This window comes from Centrocercus urophasianus, unplaced genomic scaffold (assembly GCF_019232065.1).
Source record: "Centrocercus urophasianus isolate 14NV4802_14NV808 unplaced genomic scaffold, USGS_Curo_1.0 seq_28, whole genome shotgun sequence".
NCBI classification, from domain to species: Eukaryota; Metazoa; Chordata; class Aves; order Galliformes; family Phasianidae; genus Centrocercus; species Centrocercus urophasianus.
In genome coordinates this window covers 8,287,047-8,310,470 of record NW_024884844.1, presented here as the reverse complement: position 1 = coordinate 8,310,470, position 23,424 = coordinate 8,287,047, and the positions used below count along the sequence as shown (strand labels likewise).

Here is a 23,424-nt window from a genome sequence, read left to right as displayed (position 1 = left end):
TTCGTGCGCGTTTGAGTGGTGGAGCGTCACGTGGCCTGCGGGAAGTCATGGCTCCACGCGACACGCGTAGGCTGACCCCCCCCCAAGTGCGGCAGCTGCACCAGCTACGCAATCTCCGCAGCCGGCCCCTGCTAAAGAGCTGGTCTCTCTCTAGACTACGGAAATGACGTAGGCCCGCCCTTCTTCTCTGCTCGCTGCCCGGCGCTGATTGGCTCGGCCCTCCCCTCGCTCTCTCCGCCTGCCGACGGTCGGCTCGCGCCGTGTGAGCGCGGGAACGTGAGAGGGCGCGCGGGAGGGAGGGGAGAGCGGCGGGACAGCCCGGGCCGGCCGCCCGCAGTTACGTGTGCTGCGGCCGGCGGGTGTACCGAACAGACGTTGAGCAGTTTGCACCGAGATAGTCTCAGTAGCGCTTGGGATCGCGGAGTCAGTCAGTATCCGGGGAACAGACAGGTACTGCTCAGCGCTGGGGGCTCCGGGAGAACGCGAACGGAAATTGCGCTGGTTTAAGTGTGTGGAGAAATCTTATTTTCCTCTTAGGAACATTTAAGTGTCTATGAAAGTCAGTGCGCTACAGGAATGAGAGAGTTGCCATTCCCATCCTCTGGCACTGAATTAAGGCTTAATCTCCTAACGCAGATAGGGAGCTCAGAGCAGTGAAGAGCTCCGTCCTCAGACTCACGGAAACAGCGCGGCCGTGCGCGGGAAATAACGGCGCGTAACGGCTGGTCGGCTTTATTCCCACAGCACCGCCGCGCGGGAGAGTCGAGCATCCCTGAGAACTCAGTGCCATTTCTGAAGCGTGGCCTCTGCGGGATCTTCGGCTTTATTCAAATTGCTTTCTGCTAAGACCCAAAAATTCCAGAGCGTTGCCGGCCTTGAGCTTATCCTGTAAAAACAAAACACTGTGTATGTTTGTGTGCGCTCGCTCGGACGGGCGGGCAGATGTCTGTGTCCCAAGGCTTTTAGCCGTGCTCTACAGCACCCTCGTGAGCTGTGGTAGAAGAACAGAGTGCCTCTTTCAGCCCTTGCACAAATCGTGCTTTTTTTTTTTTTTTTCTTTCTTCAGGTCCAAAATCAGAGACTTCAAATTGAAAAAAACAAAAAACCCACCCACAAACCAAAGCACATCCAAAATCAAAGCAAAAAACCCCGCACCCAAACGGAAAGATGATACCTTCAGTTTATTGTCAAAATCGTCCATTGAATCAATCAGTTTTCCAGGTTCGAGTTCCCCCAGTGGAAAAGGGTAATCTGTCCCTAAAATAACTCTGTCCTGGTAATAAAGAAACACATGGTATGTTTTGTAGTAGCAGGAAACAACACAGTTGTAGGTGCTTTCTGGAATGTGTAATAAATCACAGGGAAATACAGATAAGAACACGTAAGGAGCTGGTGACTGATGAAAGTGAATGCGAAGGTAGTCCCTGGATTCCAGAAACAAACCCAGAGCTACAAAACAAAGACTCGAGTTTGTTGGTGAATTTAAATTTGAAATAAACTATTGTTTGTTTCATAGTCCGAAAGGACCATGAAAGCTTCTGGCAGATTTCTGCGAGTGTCCCAGGAAAGCTCTTTACCAAACACTAAAAAGATGCTTGGATTTGGATTCTTGAATCTGAAATTCTGAAGGACACATGTAGCTGAACGCACGCGCTCACGCAAACATGCATTTATATTTGAGAAGGACGTGTAATAAAAAATACCATTTAAAATGATCTTTTCCGTAATATTTCCAAAGGTGTAATAATTGCAATGTGATGTTCCTTAAATTGTAGTAAAATAGAGAATTACTACAAACATATAAATTTTAAAAGCATAGATTTAATTGGCATTCAGCTCCAGCTAGTGAAACCAAAATCTCATTTACAGATTTCATATACATTTTTCAGAAGTCTCTGTTTTTTTAAGTGTCGTGGCCTTTGGCTACAACTGGATATGATATTAACTGTATGAAACATATGTATGGGAATATGAGTGACATGATTTCATTTATTTCTGAAAGAAGCAGTCGGAGAAAAGAAAATTGAGTAAAAATCTACATGCATTGTTGCTGGTATCAGAGATGAAAATAAATAGACAGAGCCCCAGTGGATCCACATTGTGATAGGTTCAGCTCCACTTTGCATTGATTTTTCCTCATATCATCTGCTCTAGGGAGTGAACATTGCCAACTCACTTCATCTTATCAGAACTCTATTTGCTTTTAAGCTTAATCTCCTGCCAACGTGAATATTTGAAAGCCACGTTTTTCATTAAAAATATCTGTTTTGAAATGTCTCATGAATTTGAAGTCAAACTCATGAATTCTGAGGGGCTCACGGCAGTATTTGAACTCAGTTACTATTACTGAAAGAATATTTCAGTTATTGTAGTAACTAATTTTGACAATTGCTGGCTATTTACTTGATCTCCAGTAGATGTCACCCGAAAACCCCCCACAAAGCCTAGGCGATGCTCAGTGTAGACACGAATTCTATTGTTCTGTTCTATGTGGTTGTATTATACTTTATTACAAAAGTGTCGCCATCAGATTAGAACGGGGGGTTTATGGCCCTCTGTCTTCTGCATCAGACTGAGTGCAGATTACATGAAATGTATTTGGATGTGTGTACAGTTGAACAGCTAAATACCTTTTATTTACAATGTTCAGTTGGACACCGGGGTATTTCCTGAACATTTGAAATACCAACATATGCCATCGTTCAAAACCAAACCAAATCAATAAGCATTACAGCTTTAGAATAGATAATGGATTTCTTAGTAAAGGAGAAGAAAACCCAATACCTTCCCAGATGCTTAATAGTTAAGATTAAGTAGGCTGGAAAGGCTTGTGAATTCTTGTCTAAGGTTCAAAGACAGAGATCCCACCCCCTCATTGGCACAATCTGCATATGTTACTTTAGTCATTTTTTCCTTTTTCCTCTAGTTTAAAGTGTTTCACGCCTAATAATGCGGTCTATTCGTAGGCAGCAAAATTAAGAGCTGTCAAATAATGAGAAAACCTAGAAGCAGCATTATTGCTGCTATTTATTAGGCTCTTTACAATCTGAGCATCAGTTTGTACCCACCTATAGAAATGAGAATTGCAATCCTTGTCTTTATCCAGCTGGCCTTAGAGAAGTCCTCTAAGTCTCTGCAGATGAGCAACACTCCTAGTGTGTTAGCTATGCTAATAATAGATAGATAGTAGTTATCTATTATCATGTTATGCCAAAGGATATCAGTAAAGTTCATTTTCCATAGAAGACCTTAAGGCCCAGTACCTCAATAAAGCATCTCATTTTTAGGAAGGTGAACATGGCTATGATTAACCTCAACGAGCCCTTATACCCAACAGCTTTTTCACAGTAGTACAGAATCTTGAAATGAATCTCGGAGATTCTTTGGGTCCTTCCCCTTAGTGAAAAATTGTATTTGCTTCTCTCCTGCTGTCAGGATACATCTGCAGAAGAGACCAGATTGGTAGAGCCAGTTCAGCTCCAACTTCTGGACTGAAATTGTTTTTTACCTTCTGGTGATGGCTCTTAAGGAATCACCATGGGGAAATTTCTGCAGAGAGAAGCTGAATCATTTAATTGTCTGTCAACTTGGTTCTTTACTTTTTATACCCAGTGCCACTGGGGAATTTTTGTTCAGCTATATTCGTGCTGCTTCATCATGGGAAGTAATTCTGCAGTTTTACAAAATGACTTCTCAGAAATGTTTATTTTGGCTTCCTTAATGGGCAAGTGTCAAATTAGCCTGTACCCCAAAATAAGAATGGGTGAGATTAAGCACACACGACTCCAAGCTGTAGCTGGGTTTTAATATTCATAACCTGAAGGCCCACATGACGTTCTGATGCCAGGTAATGGCTGTTCCCTAAGGACCTGAAGGCACTGTGTGCAGATCTGTGCACACACCTCTGCCCTGCCTGCACAGCTCTTAGCTGTGCTCCAGAGAGCTGTCCTATTTCAGACCTTCAGCTCATGAAGTCACAGTATGTGTGAGACCCGATCACATTGTTTTTAGCCCAGAGTTTATCTATCTTACACTTGTTATTCTGCTAATATTTCATGTGTTAGTGACTCTACATTTGATTCTACATTGATTCTACAGTTAGGAGGAAAAATAGGATGAATATTAAGCTGATACACTTCTGTTAAGACCATCTGCAGTACTGTCACAAAAAATATAACATGTAAAGAGATAATGTCTTGTAATCACAAAAATTGCTGATGCAGTATTAACATGAGAGAAGCTGTGAACTGGAATGAAGACCAATGATAATAACCAGGAAAAATAAAGCTGAATATAAAGATTCTAGTAAAAAAAAAAAAAAAAATGCCATTCAGAGGGACCTCGACAGGCTGGAGGGCTGGGCTCGGGTGAACCTAATGAGGTTCAACACGGCAAAGTGCAAGGTTTTGCATTTGGGCCGGAAGAACCCCAGGCACCCGTACAGGCTGGGAGGAGTGGGCCTGGAGAGCAGCTCGGCAGAGAAGGACCTGGGGGTCCTGATGGACGAGAGACTGAACATGAGCCAGCAGTGCGCTCTGGCAGCTCGAAAGGCAAATGGGATCCTGGGCTCCATCAGGAGAGGGGTGGTCAGCAGGGACAGGGAGGTGATTGTCCCTCTCTACTCGGCTCTTGTGAGGCCCCATCTGGAGTACTGTGTCCAGGTGTGGAGCCCTCAGTACAAGAAAGACATTGAGATTTTGGAAAGGGTCCAGAGGAGGGTGACTAAGATGAGCAGGGGGCTGGAGCACCTCCCCTATGAGGACAGGCTGAGGGAGTTGGGCTTGTTCAGCCTGGAGAAGAGAAGGCTGCGGGGTGACCTCATTGCAGCCTATCAATACCTGAAGGGAACCGACACCCAGGAGGGGAGTAAACTCTTCAAAAGGGCTGACAACAGCAGGACTAGGGGAAATGGATCCAAGTTGAGGGAGGGAAGATTTAGGTTGGATGTTAGGGGGAAGTTCTTTACAAGGAGAGTGGTTAGGCCCTGGAACGGGCTGCCCAGGGAGGTTGTGGATGCCCCATCCTTGGACGTGTTCAAGGCCAGGTTGGGCGGGGTCCTGGGCAACCTGATCTGAATGTGTGTGTTTGGTGGCCCTGCTAGGCAGGGGGGTTGGAACTACATGATCCTTGAGGTCCTTTCCAACCCGGGTGATTCTGTGATTCTGTGATTCTGCGACTCTTGAAATGGTGTTATGTGAGAATATCAAGTTTAATGGGAAAAAGAGGGATTTAGAAATTTTCATAGTAATAAAGTGAGGTTGAAAATGTGACGTGGATGTTTCTTCAGGAATAAGGTGCTGTGGGCTATGAAAAGGAGAAAGAAAATGTGCTGCTTTCCAAGTTCTCCTAATTGTTAAAAGCATTCAGATTTTGGGGATCTGATTCATGGCTTTTCAGCCTGGTTGCAACAAGAAGTGAAATCTGCTGTTTGCATACAAATAACTCTCGTTCTGTTTCACTGTAAGGAAAAAGGAAATTTCATTCTAATTAAACTACTCAGTTACTTGGAATGAAATCTTGCTTCATAAGTAGTTTCATCGTAATGATGATATTTTCCATAAATACATTACTATCTCTAACAAGTGCATCTTCTTGGCAGCCTAATTTTTTTTTCTATTCTGGATATGAAATCTTTTGAGCAGGAAAAGTTTAAAATAAAGTAAAACAGGCATGGCTAATTATATTATCAGCACATGCACATGGCCAACTGAAATATAGTCATGTCAAAGATTGTATGACTTGCAGTCGTACGTACCAACCAAGTCTTCTTCCCTCCGAAGACAGATGGTTGCATGTGTTGTGTTCAGATATTTGTATGCTGTGTGCTCGTTCATGTGAAAAATTGGCATAAAATACGTGGTTCTGTGAAGGAGACACTGCACATGAGGACACTGAGAAGGCAGAGATTTAATCTTTGTTTAAGGTATCAATTGGTCACCCAAGCAGAGGCAAAGAAAGCTACATGTCATGAAACTGCAGTCATTTCATTGAACAAAACAAGACTGCTTCCTAAATCAGAAACAGATACTGGGGGCGTGCGCTGCATAGCACGTCCTCTCAGTATGAGAACATGAAGCTTTCTTGGCCCATTAATTCATCACGTTCACCCAATTAGTGGGCTACAGATGTTGCTACAACTGTCTGGTGGGGAATACAAAATAAGAGATCCCTTACATCTTTCCACTCCTGTTCAGCTTGATCATACCCACTTCACCTTTGCAATACTGTCATAGAATCATAAAATCAGAGTGGCTTGGACGGGAAAGGACCTTAAAGATCATGTAGTTCCAACCCCCGTGCTGTGTGCAGGGTTGCCTCCTACCAGATCAGGCTGCTCAGGGCCCCACCCAGCCTGGCCTTGATGCCCCAGGGATGGAGCACCCACAGCTCTCTGTGCAGCTGTGCCTGGGCCACACAACTCTCTAAGTAAAGAATTTCCTCTTAATATCAAATTTAAATCTCCCCTCTTTCAGTGTAAGACCATTCCCCTGTCCTATCACTATCAGAATGTATCTGGGTAGAACTTGCCAAATGCCACCTGAGTTAATAGCCACTGATGTTCCAAGAACTTTCCATTACAGACAGCTTATTAGCAGATCTTTTGACAAGTAAACTGAGTGGGCTTTGTTTCACTTGCTTCTAAAGTAACTAAGGCTGTGATATAGTTTCTTCAGACATTTTGTGGGGCTCCTCCTCCAAATCCATTTTTGATCCATGATGGATTTAAGAAATAGATGTTCTCCCTCTTTTCCTTATAGCTGTAGTGTTACTGCATGTGTATATACATATAGCATGTACATACACTTTGCAAAACTTCCCACACTATTGTTTCAGGCTGTAGATGTGCTGTCAGTGTTGAATTTTTCATGAATTTTCAAATGTAGTTTTCCTAAAAAGCAAAAGTACTGCAGGGAAGCTGCAGGCAGAATTCCAATTTAAAAACCACAGTGAACAGACTGAAAACCTATTGATTCCAAATGGAAGAGATTTGGGCTCAGAGTTCTAAAGTACAGAAAAGCAATTGTTTATTCTGCTTTATTATGTTTTGGCCTAGGCAAGTCATTGTCGTATGACTTCTAGTACAGAATTATTTCAGCAGCCTGCTCACAGTGTTAGAGATGAATATGGAAAATCAACAGTGACTTTTCTTTAGAAGAAAGAAAACACCTGGCTTAGTTGTTTTTTGAACTTTGGTCCTACAAGAGCCACTGATGACAGCAGCCTCATACCCAAGAAAATACTATGTGAGCCTACAAAGTAATGTGCAGGAAAGAGGAATGCAGTTGTTGACAAGATAGCTAATGTCAAGAGTTTATATTTCTGTTTTTGTTGTCTGGTGAGCTCTGGAGAAGAAGACACAACTATAAGCTTCTTGCTGATTTGTAGGTATCCATTATACTGTCTTCCACATTTTCTGGAACATTTAGTAATAAGAAGGAATCCTTTCAGTTACTAATAAAAAGAAGTTATTTGAATGGTCTTGGATTTTTATGATCCACACAGTACATGATTTAAACAGGCTGCTGAAGTATAAAGATTTCTTCATTTTCTACTCTGACGATCAAAATAGTGTGTGCAGGATCCCTACAGAGATGTGCTTTAATACTATCCTTTAATGCCTACAACATTCCAAGCTGAAGTACCAATTGATTTCTTCATATATGCTCTTGAAGAAGTGTGCAATTAAGCCATTTGAAAGTGAGGCTCCAAATGATTGTTTTTGCTTTGAGTCTCGCCCTAAAATCACAGGATATCCCATAAGGATCACTGAGTCCAGCGCCTGGCTCCACAGAGGACCACCCAAAATCCAGGTGATATCAGGGAGCAGTGTCTAAATACTCCTTGAACTCTGGCAGCTCAGTGCCACGACCACTGCCCTGCACAGCCTGTGCCAGGGCCCAGCCACCCTCTGGGGAAGAATCTGTTCCTCACATCCAGCCTGACCTGCTGCCACAGCTCCATGCCGTTCCCGTGGATCCTAAATCCTGATCAACCTCACATTAATCTCTCTGAACTAGGGTTCACAGTGGATCATTTCCTGGATTAAAACCACCACTTAAAGATCTCCTTATTATAGTAAGGAACATTACCTACACTGCATAAGCACTTCAGTTTGCAGTAGCTTCAGTTTTGATTTTTCTGGGTGAATATGCTATCTTCATCCTGCTTTCTTACTCTTCTCTTCTGCTATTTCATAGAGGGAATTAAATCCAGAATGTCTCACCTGCTTCTGGAAGCATGAAAACTCACCTCTCCTATTGCACTTGTTAGGAGCCTTAGTGCACCACGATCGTGGACTAGAGAGTCTGTGTAAAATGAACCGAGGTATTTTCTTGGATCCACCTTATTATCCATGGCACACAGATCGGGGCGCATGTTGAATCCATGGGAGATTCGCCCTACTGTGTATGGAAAAGTACCTCCTGCAAGGAGAAATTTTTAGCAACAGAAACTGAAAATATGTAGGAGGAAAACCAGAGAGATACCTAAGTTTTATTACTAACTAACTAGAGAAGAAGGGCTCTGCACCAACATTTTTTTATTCATTCCCTTTCATTCCCTTCTTTCTCTGTTTTCCCACTTCTTTGCTACAGTGACACCCAGATTCTTACTGCTCCCTTCCCATAAACTGCCTCCCGTCCCCCTTCTCACTTGCCTTAAAGGCTGTCGTAGCAGTTCAAGCACAGGCTGAAATATGATGGAAAATGTTTGTATGAGCAGCCTATCTGGCAGATATCCTCACTGTGCTAATAGTTCTCAGTGAGGGGCAGGCTTAAAGTAGTAATACCAGAAAATACAGTTACACTCTGCTGAGCCAAAGAACAGGTATATTGCTTACCTCCATGTGCAAAGCAAACTTTCAGCTTCGGAAATCTTTCAAAAATTCCTCCCATAATCATGGAGCAAATGGCCATGGTTGTTTCTGCTGGCATACCTAAGAATAAAAAAAACTTCATCAAGCCAACCCTTGAGTTTTAAATGTTATCTTCATTTTCTTCAATATGCCTTGGGCCTACTGAAAAAATAACAGTTACAGAGCAGCTGCCAAAGGTTATGCATTATTTCTGTTAAAGGAACACAGCCTTCAACACTAATTAATTGAAATGACACAGAACTAGAAGCTGAGATCAGCTGAATTCTAAGCCCACATTCTATCTTGACACCAAGAGGTCAGCTGGCTGGCATGGGCTATGGCCTGAACTGCACAGAACTGACTTGGCTTCCCAGTTTTACTAGGAATAGGTCAAGTTCTCTTTTTACCTGTGCTTCTGAGTTTCCTTGGTGTGGAAAGTGGGGCAGCTGTGTTGGTGCATATTCCAACACAGGTTTTAATATGACGTCATGTCAGTTCCCACAGTATTCCCACAGTACCTAATTTCTGTCCTTTGCATTGGGTAGCTTGGATACCCAGAGTTAGGTACCTAGCAACAATCTAGGTTTCAACATCAAGTCTCAGTTTCTGAGCACACTTGGTATATTTATAGTATCACCTTATTTTGGTGCATAACTGTAGACATCCATCTTGGAAATTAGGAACTGCTGGAGTTCCCCTCTTTTAGGGGGAAACAATACCTATCCAGCACAAAAGGGCGTCTTTATTTCAAGTCTGTACTGTACTCTCAGATGCAAAGTCTTATGGATTTATGAGGAAAATCTTTCAGATTATTAATGCTGGTAGGAAGATGAAACAATTTTAATCTCTTTTTAAGTCTGCTTTGTAGAGCCTCCTCTGAATAAGAGCGACTGATAGTGTACTAAAATAATGCACTCTTGGATGGGACAGTGCTTTTTAGAACATGCATCAATTGCATATTGTATATATATTGTTCAGAACATCTCCACTGGAAATCATGAAAAAGAGCAAGTTAGGGTGGAATCAATCTAAAAAATTTCTAAGTAGCAATTTAACATATTTCCTGTTATTCGGTGTCATCCTCGTTTACCCAGCTGGTGAGGAATAAAAAAGAAACCAAATTAATTCCCTATATCTCTGGGGAGTTTCCAAAGTACAAGTTGCATCAACTATTGTTGGTGTGAAGTTAGATTCAGTGTTTCCTCACCAGTCAACCCATTACTAGGAAATAGTCCGAAGGATTTCTAGGAAATAGTGTTTGTTTTTGCTCACTCTACCTGTTCTTCATTTACTTGTGTTATTTTTTGAGACTGCATTTCAGAGACAGCTGATTTTCCCCCAGTCATTTGCTCTCTGTATATAGGACAAGAGACAATGCTATATGCCATCACTACTGTCATTAATTTCAGCTCTAGATATAAAGTTAGGCAAACTGTACAGGCTTAACGAGAAATGCCTGCTGGATTTCCACAGCAGATATAATTGCAATGTTTCATTTTAAAGAAAAAGCGTGTCATTTTTCTCTGTACTAGTACAATCACAGCAATCTTGTGGGCATTCAGTGACAGTTTGTAAATATAGATTAAGCAAAATAAGTACACACCCACCTATCAGCCAAGGAAACCAGTATTTGGACATCCTTCCGTCCTGCTGCATGTCCCAGGGGTGTACAAAAAGGCAGCAATTTAGTTGTTCAGCGGCCTGCAGCAAAAACAAAAGATCTGAGTCTTTTCTTAATCTTGCCAGCATACATCGTGGTTTTTAGTCATGTTTTAAAGGTTTCCTGCAAAATCATGCCGAGCATTAGGACTAGCACTGTAAATAGGCCCAGAAGTAAGAACTGTAAGCATTAATTTGTTTTATTTTCTCCTCTGGTACCTATTCTGAAGTCCTCACTCAGATTCAGAGTTCCTTTTGAGAGTACAGGATTGGAGACGTGGATGATAATATCTGTAGAAAGCCAAGTGTTCCTCACACTAATGTGGTACAAAAGTTCTTTTTAATGTCAGTCGTTCTGCAGTATAAAACTTGGTTCAAGCAGGATTCTTTTGGCTTTATTTCACATACGAAGGTCAATTCTAAAAATGTTTTATAAAACCATATTTGGTGGTTTTGTACAGTTGTTCCAGGTGCATTCAGGAATCAGATCATAGGGGTTGGATGGGGCCTTTGGAGATCACCCAACCCCCTGCTAAAGCACGTTCCTCAGAGTAGGTCCAGGTCTTGAATATCACCAGAGAAGGAGACTCCACAACATCTCAGGGCAGCCTGTTCCAGGGCTCCGTCACCCTCAAAGTAAAGAAGTTTTCCCTCATGTTCATTGTTGTTGCTCTACATTTGTCCTCTTTTGCCCCCTGATTGGCTTAAAAAAGTCTTACAGTCCTCCTAATCCACCCCAAGTTAGACATGTAGCTGCGTTCGATCAAGAAACCATGTCCCCACAAATACAGTCATTCCTCCAAAACTACTGATAGCTTTGGAAAGAAAAGCAGAGGAACAACATAGGTTGCTGATCCTGACTGAATTATTTAAATATGTGCTTAAATTTAAATATGTAATAATCAGTCATTCATATGCTCAACCAAGATTTAACAGGTTTGTTTTGTCAGTTTTATTTCCGGACCTCCTCTTGTTGCTAAGGAGATTATCACACTTTGGAAAAAATCAGGTTTATTTACCCACACTTATATAAATAAAGATGCAACTTTTGGGTTCCAAGGAGTAATGGTTACATACATTTCTAAATTGAAAATAGCAATTCAGTAAGTGGCTTAGCAGACTGATCAATTTAATTAACTAGTGATTAGTCAAATGTAAGTACATGGTGTGAAAATGGGATTGTGCTGATTGCACTTGGGTAAATAAGAAACTTGGTATCAAACAGTCAGAGAATTCTCAGACTCTAATGTTATCTCAGTGGTTTGAGCAGGCTGGATTGGTGAATTCATGAATTAAATACATTGGAGCTGCACTCGTCTTAAAGTTGTGCAGTTTTGAATTAGTGTTCTTAGTCATTTGATGCCCAAGATGTGAAATAAAATTGGTGAGAGTCTTTTGCAAACGTTCCTTCATTTACGCTGAGCAGATTAGAAGGGTCCACTGTTTTAATGTATCTATTCATTCAGCTGATGATTGAATACGTATCAACGTACCTCTAGATAGAACACCATGTCCCAGAATTCCCCCAAATAAGGGAAGAAACATTTACTCACAGCATAAATATCATAGAGTTCTGGTGCATTCAGGTCCCACTCATTGACATGAGATCCTATTTGTACTCCTGGAAATCCAAGTTCCTTCACACACCGATGCATTTCCCTCACAGCCAGGTCTGGAGCTTGCAGAGGTAACGTACCCAAGCCTATGAACCTCTTGGGGTACTTTCTTACTGTATCAGCTAAGTCATTATTCAACATCTGGGATAGATCTAAAGTATCCTGAGGTTTCGCCTGATAAGATATTAAGCAGAATAGTACATTAAAATATAGTTCTCAAATGTTATCACCTTTGGAAGATATTGGGTAAATGTCACTGCAAACAGATCAGAGACAGGGCTTGAAACTGAAATTTACTTTACAGTTCTGAATGAACGGAAATCAAATTTTGCTTCATTTTAAATCCTCTGATTATAGGTCTTGGCTTGAATATTACATCAACTGTGTCTGCCTTTAGCACTCAGGAGGAGCGTAAGGCGGCCCATGTTGCTGATGCACTGAAGTATCTGGTCTGTTGTGTAAAACAGTCCTCTGTTTTTGTTCTTCCAAACGCAAAAAACGTGAGCAAATCATTTTCAAATGCAGCAATTAATATTTACCATCCTATCACAGGAGCTGAGGAGAAAAATACAAAAGATGTGGGATGCTGGAGCATGGTAATTTAAGAGAACACAGAGCAAAGCTCTCTAATATTTAGAAAAAGATAACAGTTACAATTCTAGCTGGAAACACAATTCATTTCCAGTTTTTTTGGGTTTTTTTGAAGTACACACTGAATGGAGACAAGTTCCATAAATACCAGTGTAAGATTTTGAAGAATTTAAGATTCAATAGCACTACTTATATATACCTAAACATTCAATCTGTATAATGTATTTAGAGCACCATATTGCTATGCTTTATCTTACCAGACCGTTCCTACATCTTTGATGCTGTGTAGGGAACACATTAACTTAATTTTGCCACTGGATTTTAAGATTCAAAGGTCTCTGCGTTCCCCTCCCATGGCACATTTAAAAGAAAGTGAGACAAAATCTTTGAACTTTTAATGCAGCCTGGTGCCACTTTCATGGGTCAGTCTATCAGTCCATCTTCCTGCTTACCAGAGACTTGTGCTCTGTGAATTCTTTCCCCATGCTTCCAGCTACCCCACATAAGATCCCCCACAGAAATTCTGTCAGTATCTCGTTCTTTCCTACTGGACGTACTGCAGAGTGGAGCCCTGCTGGCTCTTCTGATCTCTGGACTACTTTTACTTCTGTTTTTCTCAGCAGAACAATTCCTCATTTACATCTATGCTCCAGCAACCATTTCAATCACATCATTTACAGGAAGATACATTCAGTTTTTAATAAAAATTTGTAACATGAATAACAAAAAGTACTAATAGGAACCTACCCAGTAACTGAACATCACAGGGACAGTGGAAAGGACTTGGACTGTAACTCCTGACAAAGAAGAAACAGTTATTAATGTTTCATTCTTTTGATAAAACGTTAAAAATAAGAAAGCACTTTGGTTTGAAAGGTGGACGCATAGAAAAGAAAGAATGAAATAACTTTAGTATGGATACAATCTGTTTTTTTGCTAATTGAGAATCATAGTAATAAATCTTGTGGTGTATCAGCTTATTAGGATTGGAGTATTTTTGCTAAGGAGAAAGAAATTGAGAACTGCCATACTAACAATAGGTTATTCTGTGAAACCCTGTTTCTTCAAACACAAATCTGTACCATCGGGTGTGGAAGTGTGAAGAATGAGCCCACCAAACCTAGTAAACCGACAACGGAGTAAACAGCATACACTGACTAGGACTTCCAGTACCTAAAGGGGAATTACAAGAGAGAAGGGGACAGACTTTAGCAGGGTCTGTATGAAAGGGCAAGGGAAGGTGTTTTCAAACTTAAAGAGATTTAGGTTAGATCCAAGGAAAAACTTCTGCATGAGGGTGGTGAGACACTGGAACAAGTTGCCCAGAGATGTAGTGGAAGCCCTCGCTGTGGGGACACTGAAGGCAAGGCTGGACCAGGCTCTGAGCACCTGATCTTGCTGTGGATGTCCCTGTTCATGGCAGGGGAATTGGGTTAGATGACCTTTAAAGGTCTCTTCCAACTCCAAGGATTCTATGATTCTGTGACTTAACTAAACAGTTACATGCAAAACCATATTTTTCAATAATTTTAAGCCCGATTGTAGCACCATCTCATATTGTAACATTTATGCACATCTTTCATTGTGCTTTTAAAAAATTAACTTAGCTATAAGCAATAAAAATATTAATTCAGAAGATGGCAATGAGTGGTACTGGATTTGTTCAGCAGAGACTCCCTGTGTCTTTGCTAAAAAATGATGGTGTACTCAGAAGTTTATTTTTTGAGGTATGATTCTATATTGGTTTGTGTTACATAAATTGCCTTTGCACTGCATAGCTGGAGCTACGTGAACTGAAAGGAACAAATATGAGCCCCAGTCTTTATAATTAGAATGGCAGGATTGAGAAACACTATGTACTCCTTTATTTTCTCACTTAATTAACTGGTACCTGTGTCTCTGGAGTGCTACAATAAAAGGGGATATTTTTATGGCGCATGTCACCAGATGGTGCTGTAGCACAGTTTAAGATTATTATTATTACTTTTTTTAAGCAAGTGAGCATTGTTCAGGTGGTGAAGAAGTGTTGTGGTGCCAGTTTTATTTGGTTTTCTGATACATTTTCCTTTCTGGACAGCTGTTGCAAAAAGTTGAAGAATTGCTCCTATCTTTCTCTGTATCTACAGCAATTAGATGGGCAGAATTATTAGAAACTTGCCACTAGTGGTATGGGAAATATTTGAAAAGGAAAAAGCAGTAATCCACAAAATCCCTGAGTTAACTCAGGGAAATGATTACAACCCAGTCAAAGCAGCACCCATTCCCACTTAAATGTCTGATGCTTGGAGTCTGAAGTTCTTCTCCAGGTTGACAATAAGGCAGGTGAAAGCTATCCGAGTTGTGCTTTCTAGACTGCTTTATGTAATGTGTTATAGAGTAAACTTCCATTAGGAGACAGACCCCAAATATCTTCTAACATGCTATCCTGCTGGGAAAGTACAATAATGATCATGGAGGCCTCAATCTGAGAACAGATAATTTCTAGTAACCTAGCATCGCTCTTGCAAAAAGAATTTGGAATGACAGTGTCAGTAAGAATCAAGAAATCATTGATTTTTTTGCTCATTCTATCTCTCTGCAAATCTTATTTAGTGACACAAAGAAACCTGCGAGAAGATGAAATTACAGTTGTGGTGTGTGCTTCACTTTCTAAATCAGGAAAACTCTTTCCTGAGAAGGTAATGGTAGCAGTTCTCTAGGCTCACAGATACACAGAAACAGGAAAAATATTACAAAAGGAAACAATTAGATAAAAAAAAACCAGACTCCTGACATTTGGAATAAAAATGAAATGGCTTCCTCTTTAATGTACATCATGTCTATACCTGGAATGTCTCTTTCCAAGTCCAGATTCTGCAATCTGCAATTAAGTCAGCCAGTTCCTTATTGCATTAACAATCCCACTGAAATCAGAGAGCCCATCTGGGGAATAAATTGCTACTGAATATGAGGAAAGTTACGGGAACGTGTTCAATTTGAGTCTGAATTATAAAACATATCAGTTTTCACTGATTTTTAATGGATTTAAGCTAAGGAAGCAGTTTGATAAATCTTTTAATTTTGGTATAGCTATTAAGCACTTTCAGATGCACTAACAGAGCAGCGTTCTGAAAGAGACACAAAGATTTCGGTTCCTTTGCGGAGGTACCTGATAGGTTCATCTCTTTAATCCGCACTACTGGATCCCAGCAGTTCTCTTGAATAACTCTAAAGATCTTTCCATCCTTCATCATCTTTGCCTGTCCCTGTGAAATGACATTTTCGTATGTTATAAATATGACAAAGTAGTACACACTAATTCATATAGTAACTTTAATTTAGTTGTTTCAACTAAACTTTAATGAAAGTTTATCCCTAAATCACACACAAAAAAAAATGAATAACAAACCCACAAATCTAAACACAGTATAAAGCCTCTACCTGATCTACTGTGTACCAGTTCCCTAATGTAAAAAATACAAAGACAATCAAGGTCAGGAAATTAAGTATTGTTCCTTCTACTGTGAACATGGAAACATCCTTTTCAAACTTATTTCTTCGGTGGATTTGCCATCCGTCCAAAGATGGTTAGTGGGACAGAGATGTCACATTAAGCAAAAGAAAATATTTGCCACAGGTGTACGTGGCCACACGTCTGTATGTGTTTATAAAGACAGACAAGATGGTATTTCTGTTGGCTTAGCACTAATTGATCATTTTTAGTTGCTTGTTGCTTCTTTGGGGCTAAGTGGAAATAGGTTAAGTGAGAAGATCTGCACCACTGTGTGGATGTGGGAGAGGTAAACATGGCCATGCAGGAAGCTGGGAGAAGGAGACACTGAATTTGCAGTTGAAAATTGAAAGCCAGATAAACTGTGAGAACGCACAGCAGTTCTTTCACCTTCACAGTAAACACCAGCAAAGTGCAGGGCAGTTTCCTGCCCCTTCTGGAAAGGGAATTCTCTCTCTCCAAAAGCCATTTCACTTTTCCCAGCAAAATTCATCTGATTTAGGATCCTTAGAACACCTGTCCATTTTTCTAAGTGAAAACCTCTTCAACTAGAATATTCCTACAATTATGTTAAAACAGCAAAAACCTACAGTTTCACTATTCAGAGTGGAGCTGGGCTTCTGCCTCCATCTTCTGAGAAATTGGGCTGTTCTTAACCTTGCATTTGCTATTAACTTCAGACACCGCTCACATGAATATTTTAAAGCACTCTTCAGCAAATCCAGCTGTGCTACCTCAGCAAAATGTCAAGTTACCTGTTAGCTGTATCACAGTTTGTGAAAATGACTTGAAATACTGCAGTTAGTAATAACAGCTCCATAATCCTAATCCTCTGGTAATATTCTTCAAGTTCTTGTAAAATTGATTTTCCAACCTGACAGAAAGTTTTACTCTAGCCGTGCAGTCCATTACGTTAAAAAATAAAGATCAGCCCGATGCTGCAGATTGCCTCATAAATGGAAAAATATTTGGGGTGTGAGTAGAGAGGACAGAGTAGAACTGAGCTGCATCACATACAAATAGGTTGTGTGGCCTTTACTGGTTTTCTGCTGGCAGTATTTCTGTGAACACAGGTGAATTTTAATTCTTTCCTCAGGCAAAGCTAAAGCACAGCAGCTGAACATATACATCTCCTTCTGCTAATATTGGAAACGGTGTTGGACAGGTTGTAATTTCACCAGGAACCTTGACAGTGCTCATACATAAACACCGAGATGAACAGCAGTTCTCTGAATGCTGCAACAGGGTTTGCAGTATAGGAAGGTTTTAATAAGCCCTGTGTTGTTCTCACTAAACAGTTCACTGAACGGTTTCCTATTTTCCTTTGCATTAACTGATTCTTTGTGAACAAAAACATCCTACAGGTCAAGGCTAAACTCACAGCATTGCACGTGAGCAACAATAGGCTTGATTATGAAGGAAAGCAGAATGTGATCGTCTGAATAGATTTGTGCTCATGTCTGTCAGCACAGAAAGATCTGGCCCAGCAACAGCATGACTGGAAAATCAGTCATACAGTTATTGCCTCCAGACACTGCCACTAATCTGCACCTCACATCTTTTAAAGAAGAAATTACTCAGACACCTCAGCTGGTGAGAAGTTTTTCGCAGTAGTGAGAATGAAACATAGATCATGAAGAAATTTTTCAGATTCCAAAGCAATGGCTGCTGGAGCTGTGCTGTGCTATTCTTAATATTATCCAATATTTAAGACCTTAATTAATTTATTTGAACATCAAGAGAGAGAGATTTAAGAATCGAGTCCAGGAGGCTAATTTGGTTCAGTGAGCTGCACACATTTAAAATTACTGCATCACTAAGCTATTCAGTTCCATCCCAAACTGCCCTTCTTAAAACATGCACGTGGTTATTTTCTTTCATTGAAGCTTAAGGTTTACCTTTTAAAAAAATATCTAAAAAATCTTCAGAGTTAACTTCCCTAGCTTCATGCCTGACCAGGATTTTATTTTGCCATGCACTTTTTTCATGCAACATTTTCAGACAGAAGTAGGCTAGGCAGAGTTCTCTGCAGAGAATATAAGGCTATTATTGACTTGCCACAGAGTTCCTCTGTGAGCTGTTTTTAGGAAGGACGTTTAGCATGTAACAAACAGCTAAGCTGCTAAAACTGTCTCTGAGTCTCCCCTTCCTGCACCTACCAGAATCTCAGAAGCTGTGCCATCCACACTTTGATTCAGCAGGCGGCTTGTTCTCTCCTCCCATACCTGCTTAGGCTGAGATCTGAAATTTCAGGCTAGTATTTGTTTGCTCCTCATTCTTGGTCCCAGCCTTGATATCTTGTGGCCCTCTTTTATCAAAGGCTGTTAGGGATTTGTTGGCATAGCCTTGCATAGTACTGAACAATAGTGGTATTATTAGCTTGCAAGGAGTATACACTTCCAGAATCTCTGTATTGTTCCTGTTGTTCTTGATTATTGAAACTAATGTTTGTTCTCCTTGTCATCATAGCATTACAGAAGTTAATATTCCTCTCTGAAGTCGCTTCCATGATCAAATTCATATTTCTTCTATTAAAATACCAGTTCCCTTTGTTTTTGCTTCTCATATAGATGATCACATTCATCTAAAAGAATGCTGTGATATCTACTGTATGTTGACATGTCTTAGTAAAAGCAACTCGTAAGAGCTATCCATTCCAAGTGGTCAGATGATATTACAAGAAGCAGATAGTGGTTCCTACCAGAGAATGTAACCTGACTATACACTGTTTCATGTCTTAAGCAAGTTCTACAGAGGCATATTAGGACTTTGAGTGATATTAATTCATAAACATAGACCTACAGACAAATCTCTGTTGAAGACTCAGCCAATCATATTGCTACTTTGCTTTTTAATGGATTTCCTGGGAGCTTTTATTCCTGATTACAACACAGAAGTGGCACAGAGCACCAAACAGCCCAAACCTTGCAGTGATGATCCAGCTGTACCCATCCACCATATCCATATCTCTGTAAAAGAGGAGAAAGGCAGTGACCAGTTAGCAGTCTGCAATAGCCATAACAACCTCAGTTCTCACAGCCCTGCAGTCTCCTTATCCAGGAGATGTACTCAAGCACTCAGTGTGAGCAGCTCCACTGACATCAGTAGAAGTGAGAAAGCTAAACCAGGCTGTACCAGTTCTATTTGTAAATCTGAACTTTTAGCTTCCATTTTAACATTTTAAATGTTAAACAACATGTTAAAGTATTAAAACTGATTTCAGAGTGCTTAAAGTTGCATACCTCATTCAGGTCCTAATTGGAATAATATTTTAATGCTGAAAAAAAAGTTGTATCAAACATGTGGCAGTGTAAAAACTGCGTGACAATTTTTCAATCCTAATGAAGTGTAATCAGTTAATCATTAGAACAGAAATGTATCGATTCCGCTTTTCAGCTTCCATGATTCAGCAGCAGTACTGAAGGTCAGTCTCTCTCTATTAATATTTAAACAGCCAAGAGAAGCTGAAAGGAGAAGCTTAGACACTCACTGATTCTTCTAGAGATTCAGTTTTTAAAACAACACAAATGAAGCTTATTTTGTTTCATTTTCATTAAAGGTTAGAAATAATGAAATAGCATAATCTGAAAACATTGCTCAGAATTCTTATTTTCATTCCTATATTTTCCCATTTCAAAGGAAACAAAGTAGAAGCAGAGATTTCTTTCACTGAAGAGTAAACAATGAATAGAGCCCAGTGTGATAAAAAAATCGATATGAAAATCTACCATCAGCTTTCCCACAGTAGGTGTGCAGACCAGGCCTCCTGATTTCAGCCAGAGGTACATTTTACTTAAATCTAATTATTTATAGCTGTATATATGTACTTACATATGTAAGGTATTAAAATTTACGAAAAATGGTATGACAACTAACGAGAGCTGGCTCCATGTGAGTTCCAGCTACAAGCTGTGCAGAAAATGAGCCCCTTAGAGGTGCTCAGGAAACTTGTAGGCAAGAGGGAAACTCACTGCTCTGTGCTTGTACTCCTTTCCTTCTTTTTACCTTTCAGCTTTTAGCTGCATGCATTGATAATCCTGACTGAAGATTTTCCTTAATTTTGGTTCATTTTTATATGTATTATGGCCTCCTAAATTCTTAAATAATGATCTTGATAATAGAACGTTCCAGTCATAGATTCAAGATTTAGTATTTATCAGGCTAAAAAACAAAGCGTGGCACTATGTGTGCATGCTAGGATTGCCTAATTGGCCTTCTACACATGAGATGTATAGAGCTCTGTTAATGGCTTGAATTTTCAGACAGCTCCAGGAAATTCTGAGAGTTGTTTTCTATTCTAGGTCCATAAATAAACCTTTAAAAAGCTCAGACTTTAGAACTGAGGTAACAAAAACAAACAGGCAGAAATTCTAAAAATTTGGTATCAACCTCTTCAAACAGTGTTTAAATAAATGCAGCACTGGCCTACAGCTGACCTCGGGGGTAACAGCACTCATCTCATCCTTGACATGCATCCATGAGCATCAAGGAGTTCTCGAGGTGATTTCATCTCAGCAAATATATTGTCCTTCTGATTTGTGTATAGACAGAAAACATTTAAATCATACAAGACCAGAATAAAGGTGTTTTTTAAATAAAGGATTTTGCGCAAAAAAGGAATAAAAATGTGAAACAAGCAATAGTGTTTCTTTGCAGACTGGATGTTCAAACCCCTACCCGTTTAAACCAGGCATATTTGTTCTAAAAGATACCTGCCATCTCATCTGCATTATCCAGTGTATGTGGTTTTGTCATCAAGGAGCTCTTGTAGTTATAAATAAGAAATATGAATATTTATAAAGCCCTTCCTAGAGGAAAAAAGCATTCCCTTCCAGGAGGTTTTGGCCTAATAATATTACTCTTTACTCCTAATGAAGAAATAATCTCATGTGTACTCTTAATTTTAGATTATCTCAGTAGTTTTTTCTGAGCTGTGGTTTTAGTCTTCCTCTGCTCTCTAGCTAACAGCTGATACTGGACTGTCATGTTTGAAGAGAGTTAGAGAGACAGAGCTCATGCCTATGAAATGCTTACCTGAGAATCTGCCTTCATCAACCTCAAAATATTAAAGTAAAAAGAGATGTACAGTGTAAAAAAGTGTCAATTAGTGTGTCACATGCTAAGAGCATAGCTGAAATAATGGTATTCTTTTGTGGTCACTGACAGGCACAATGAAATCAGCTGGTTCCATACCACTGGCAGACACAGCCAATGCTCATTCAAGCTGCTGCCAACACAGAATTCCAGTAAGAGAAGAAGCAACAATGCAGCTCTCGCCTTCTCTAGTCTGATTTCATTAATAAAAACATTAAGGAGTTAAGAAAAATAGCTATCCTAGAATTGCAAACGATTTTGTAGGTATAAACAATGAATAAATAGAACTTCATCATGCAATCTTTTCAGTACCCTTCGTAGCTTTGAAGATGTGATGCCTTACGAGTCCAAAAGCGGTCATCCATCTTCATATTCAATGTGATAATAATTATTCAGGCAACAACTCTACAACCTAGCTCAGAACCAGACGAGTACATTGCCTTTGATAACCTGAAGCAAAGGAGTAGAATTACTACATGAAAGCCTAAATGATTTCCTTTCCATTCTCAGATACTTTTCACAGGATCATAAAATTGCCACTGGCAAGAATATGTTCATGCTGTTGAATGCTAATAAGAGTGCACCATGCAAAAATCCCGAGTTAAGACAAGTTGACTTACAGCTTCAGTGTTGTGACAACTGAGATTTGTATCTGTAATACAATATGCTGCTTCTTTCCAGCAACTGAAAATATAACAGATATTAGTAAAATAACCATAATCATCAGTTAGCCATACTTGGAGTTACCCAAGGCTATTGAAGTGAATGGCTCTCATGCCTTGGGCACAAGATATGAATGACTTTTGTTCTAAGTAACATTAATCTTGTCTAACATTTGCTTATTTCTCCATTTAAATTAGAAGTGAACACCATTTGGGAATCTGATGGCTCTGGTTTCATCAAGAAAATGGAATTTATGCTTCATCAACATATAGTTTTAGGTCTCAAAAAAAAAAAACAAAAAAACCAAACAACCACAACACACAAAAAAGCTAACCAAAACCAAGCAAAGATGTAAGAATGACACCAGTCTAACTACAGAGTGGGGAACACAGCAGTTTTCCATCTTTTCCTTATGGTGACTCTTGCTTTGCATAGTAATGTTATACAGGTATCTTATATCTGAAAAAGAAGAGATCTAATTAGATAAAAAGCTACTGAAAACAAGTATTTATAACAGAATCCTTCATTCAATGATCGTTATAAAATTACACTGCTACCAATGGCTGCTGCTAACATAAGACACTGATTATCTAAACTCTTATTACCTTTTTCAGGTCAGGCCATTCCTTAGGTAGAATGTGGCTATGAATATCAATTTTCATTTTGGAAGTATCAAAGGAGAAACACTGTTTCACAGTTTGCTGTGTAATTGCCACTATCCTCCTTGCCCCTGGTTCGGCAGCTTATTAACTTCAGCTGCTGCTCAGATCCACCTGCCGTGGGTCACGAGAACACAGTACAGTAACCAACCAGGGGAGCCCAGATCCCAGAGGAGTGGCTGTGCAAAAGAACAAAGGCTTCTAGCAGAAAGTCCATGGTATTGCATCAACTGCAGCTGGCTGAGGGCAAAGGGAGGAGTGTGTGTTTATATTGGCAGTATAAAGGGTTTTATTTTACCTGGAGTCTAAATGCAAGCTCAGCTTTACGAGCTGAAAATCATTCAAAGACATTGAATTAGAGTAAATGTATTAAACAGGCTGATTTCAATTTTCTCCTTTCTCTCTCTTAGGTTCTTACATAATTTGTAGCAAGCACGTGATATATACTCGGTAGGCAGTCATATCTCCTCGTCTATTCTCTTTTCCTTCCTTTGTATTTTCTTAAAAGTTACTTTAAAAAATTAACAGAAATACCAAATTATAGCCAAATCTATGCTCTGCATTTTTTTCCTTCCCTCTGATTATTGGTTTAAGCTGGATATTTATCGTGCCGCTGCTCAGAGCCTTTCAAGGGCTCAATATCAGGCAGGAGAATGGCTCAGCTTACTTTAGTAATTAAGGCTATTGGAGCGCACTAGCTAATATGGCAAGTGGTTTCTGCATTCTAAGTGAAGCTTAACTGGATCTACTTCAATTTTTTCTGTGTAATTACATCTTCTGTTTCACCCTTACGCAATT

General features: G+C 40.0%; 2 protein-coding genes across 13 annotated transcripts in view; one reads left to right on the top strand and one right to left on the bottom strand.

Moving 5' to 3' along the window:
• Positions 1-716: 716 nt before the first annotated feature.
• ACMSD (aminocarboxymuconate semialdehyde decarboxylase) lies at positions 717-22,731 on the bottom strand. 8 transcript variants are annotated; one of them, XM_042827102.1, is made up of 10 exons: positions 22,573-22,729; positions 19,135-19,179; positions 15,869-15,965; positions 13,468-13,517; positions 12,067-12,303; positions 10,462-10,555; positions 8,840-8,935; positions 8,251-8,423; positions 1,175-1,273; positions 717-886 (listed from the first exon to the last, which is right to left on the bottom strand). In XM_042827102.1, exons 1-10 carry the CDS (start codon positions 22,627-22,629, stop codon positions 824-826), a joined length of 1,011 nt encoding a protein of 336 aa, XP_042683036.1. In that variant the 5' UTR covers positions 22,630-22,729; the 3' UTR covers positions 717-823. The 8 variants fall into 8 exon arrangements, with proteins under 8 accessions (XP_042683036.1, XP_042683034.1, XP_042683038.1 ...); XM_042827100.1 differs by lacking the exons at positions 717-886; positions 1,175-1,273 and adding exons at positions 1,802-3,169; positions 5,756-5,862 and having other exon boundaries at positions 22,573-22,731; XM_042827104.1 differs by lacking the exons at positions 717-886; positions 1,175-1,273; positions 22,573-22,729 and adding exons at positions 1,802-3,169; positions 5,756-5,862; positions 19,453-19,563.
• Positions 19,924-23,424, top strand: part of TMEM163 (transmembrane protein 163) — a 106,700-nt gene continuing 103,199 nt past the window's right edge. The window contains exons 1-2 of one of the 5 annotated variants that reach the window (XM_042827117.1): positions 19,924-19,992; positions 21,377-23,076. The gene's annotated coding sequence lies outside the window, so the exon portion shown is untranslated. Of the gene's footprint in view, positions 23,077-23,424 lie in introns of all 5 variants that reach the window. The other 4 variants (XM_042827120.1, XM_042827119.1, XM_042827118.1 and 1 more) reach the window with 4 other exon arrangements.

Bases quoted from the DNA above. Each gene is read 5' to 3' on its own strand.
- ACMSD (XM_042827100.1), bottom strand. From the start codon at position 22,629: ATGAAAATTGATATTCATAGCCACATTCTACCTAAGGAATGGCCTGAC. The intron at 13,518-15,868 runs GTACCTCCGCAA...CTTCTTTGTCAG, and splicing joins TAAAGAGATGAACCTATCAG to GAGTTACAGTCCAAGTCCTT. The intron at 8,424-8,839 runs GTAAGCAATATA...TTCTCCTTGCAG, and splicing joins AGTTTGCTTTGCACATGGAG to GAGGTACTTTTCCATACACA.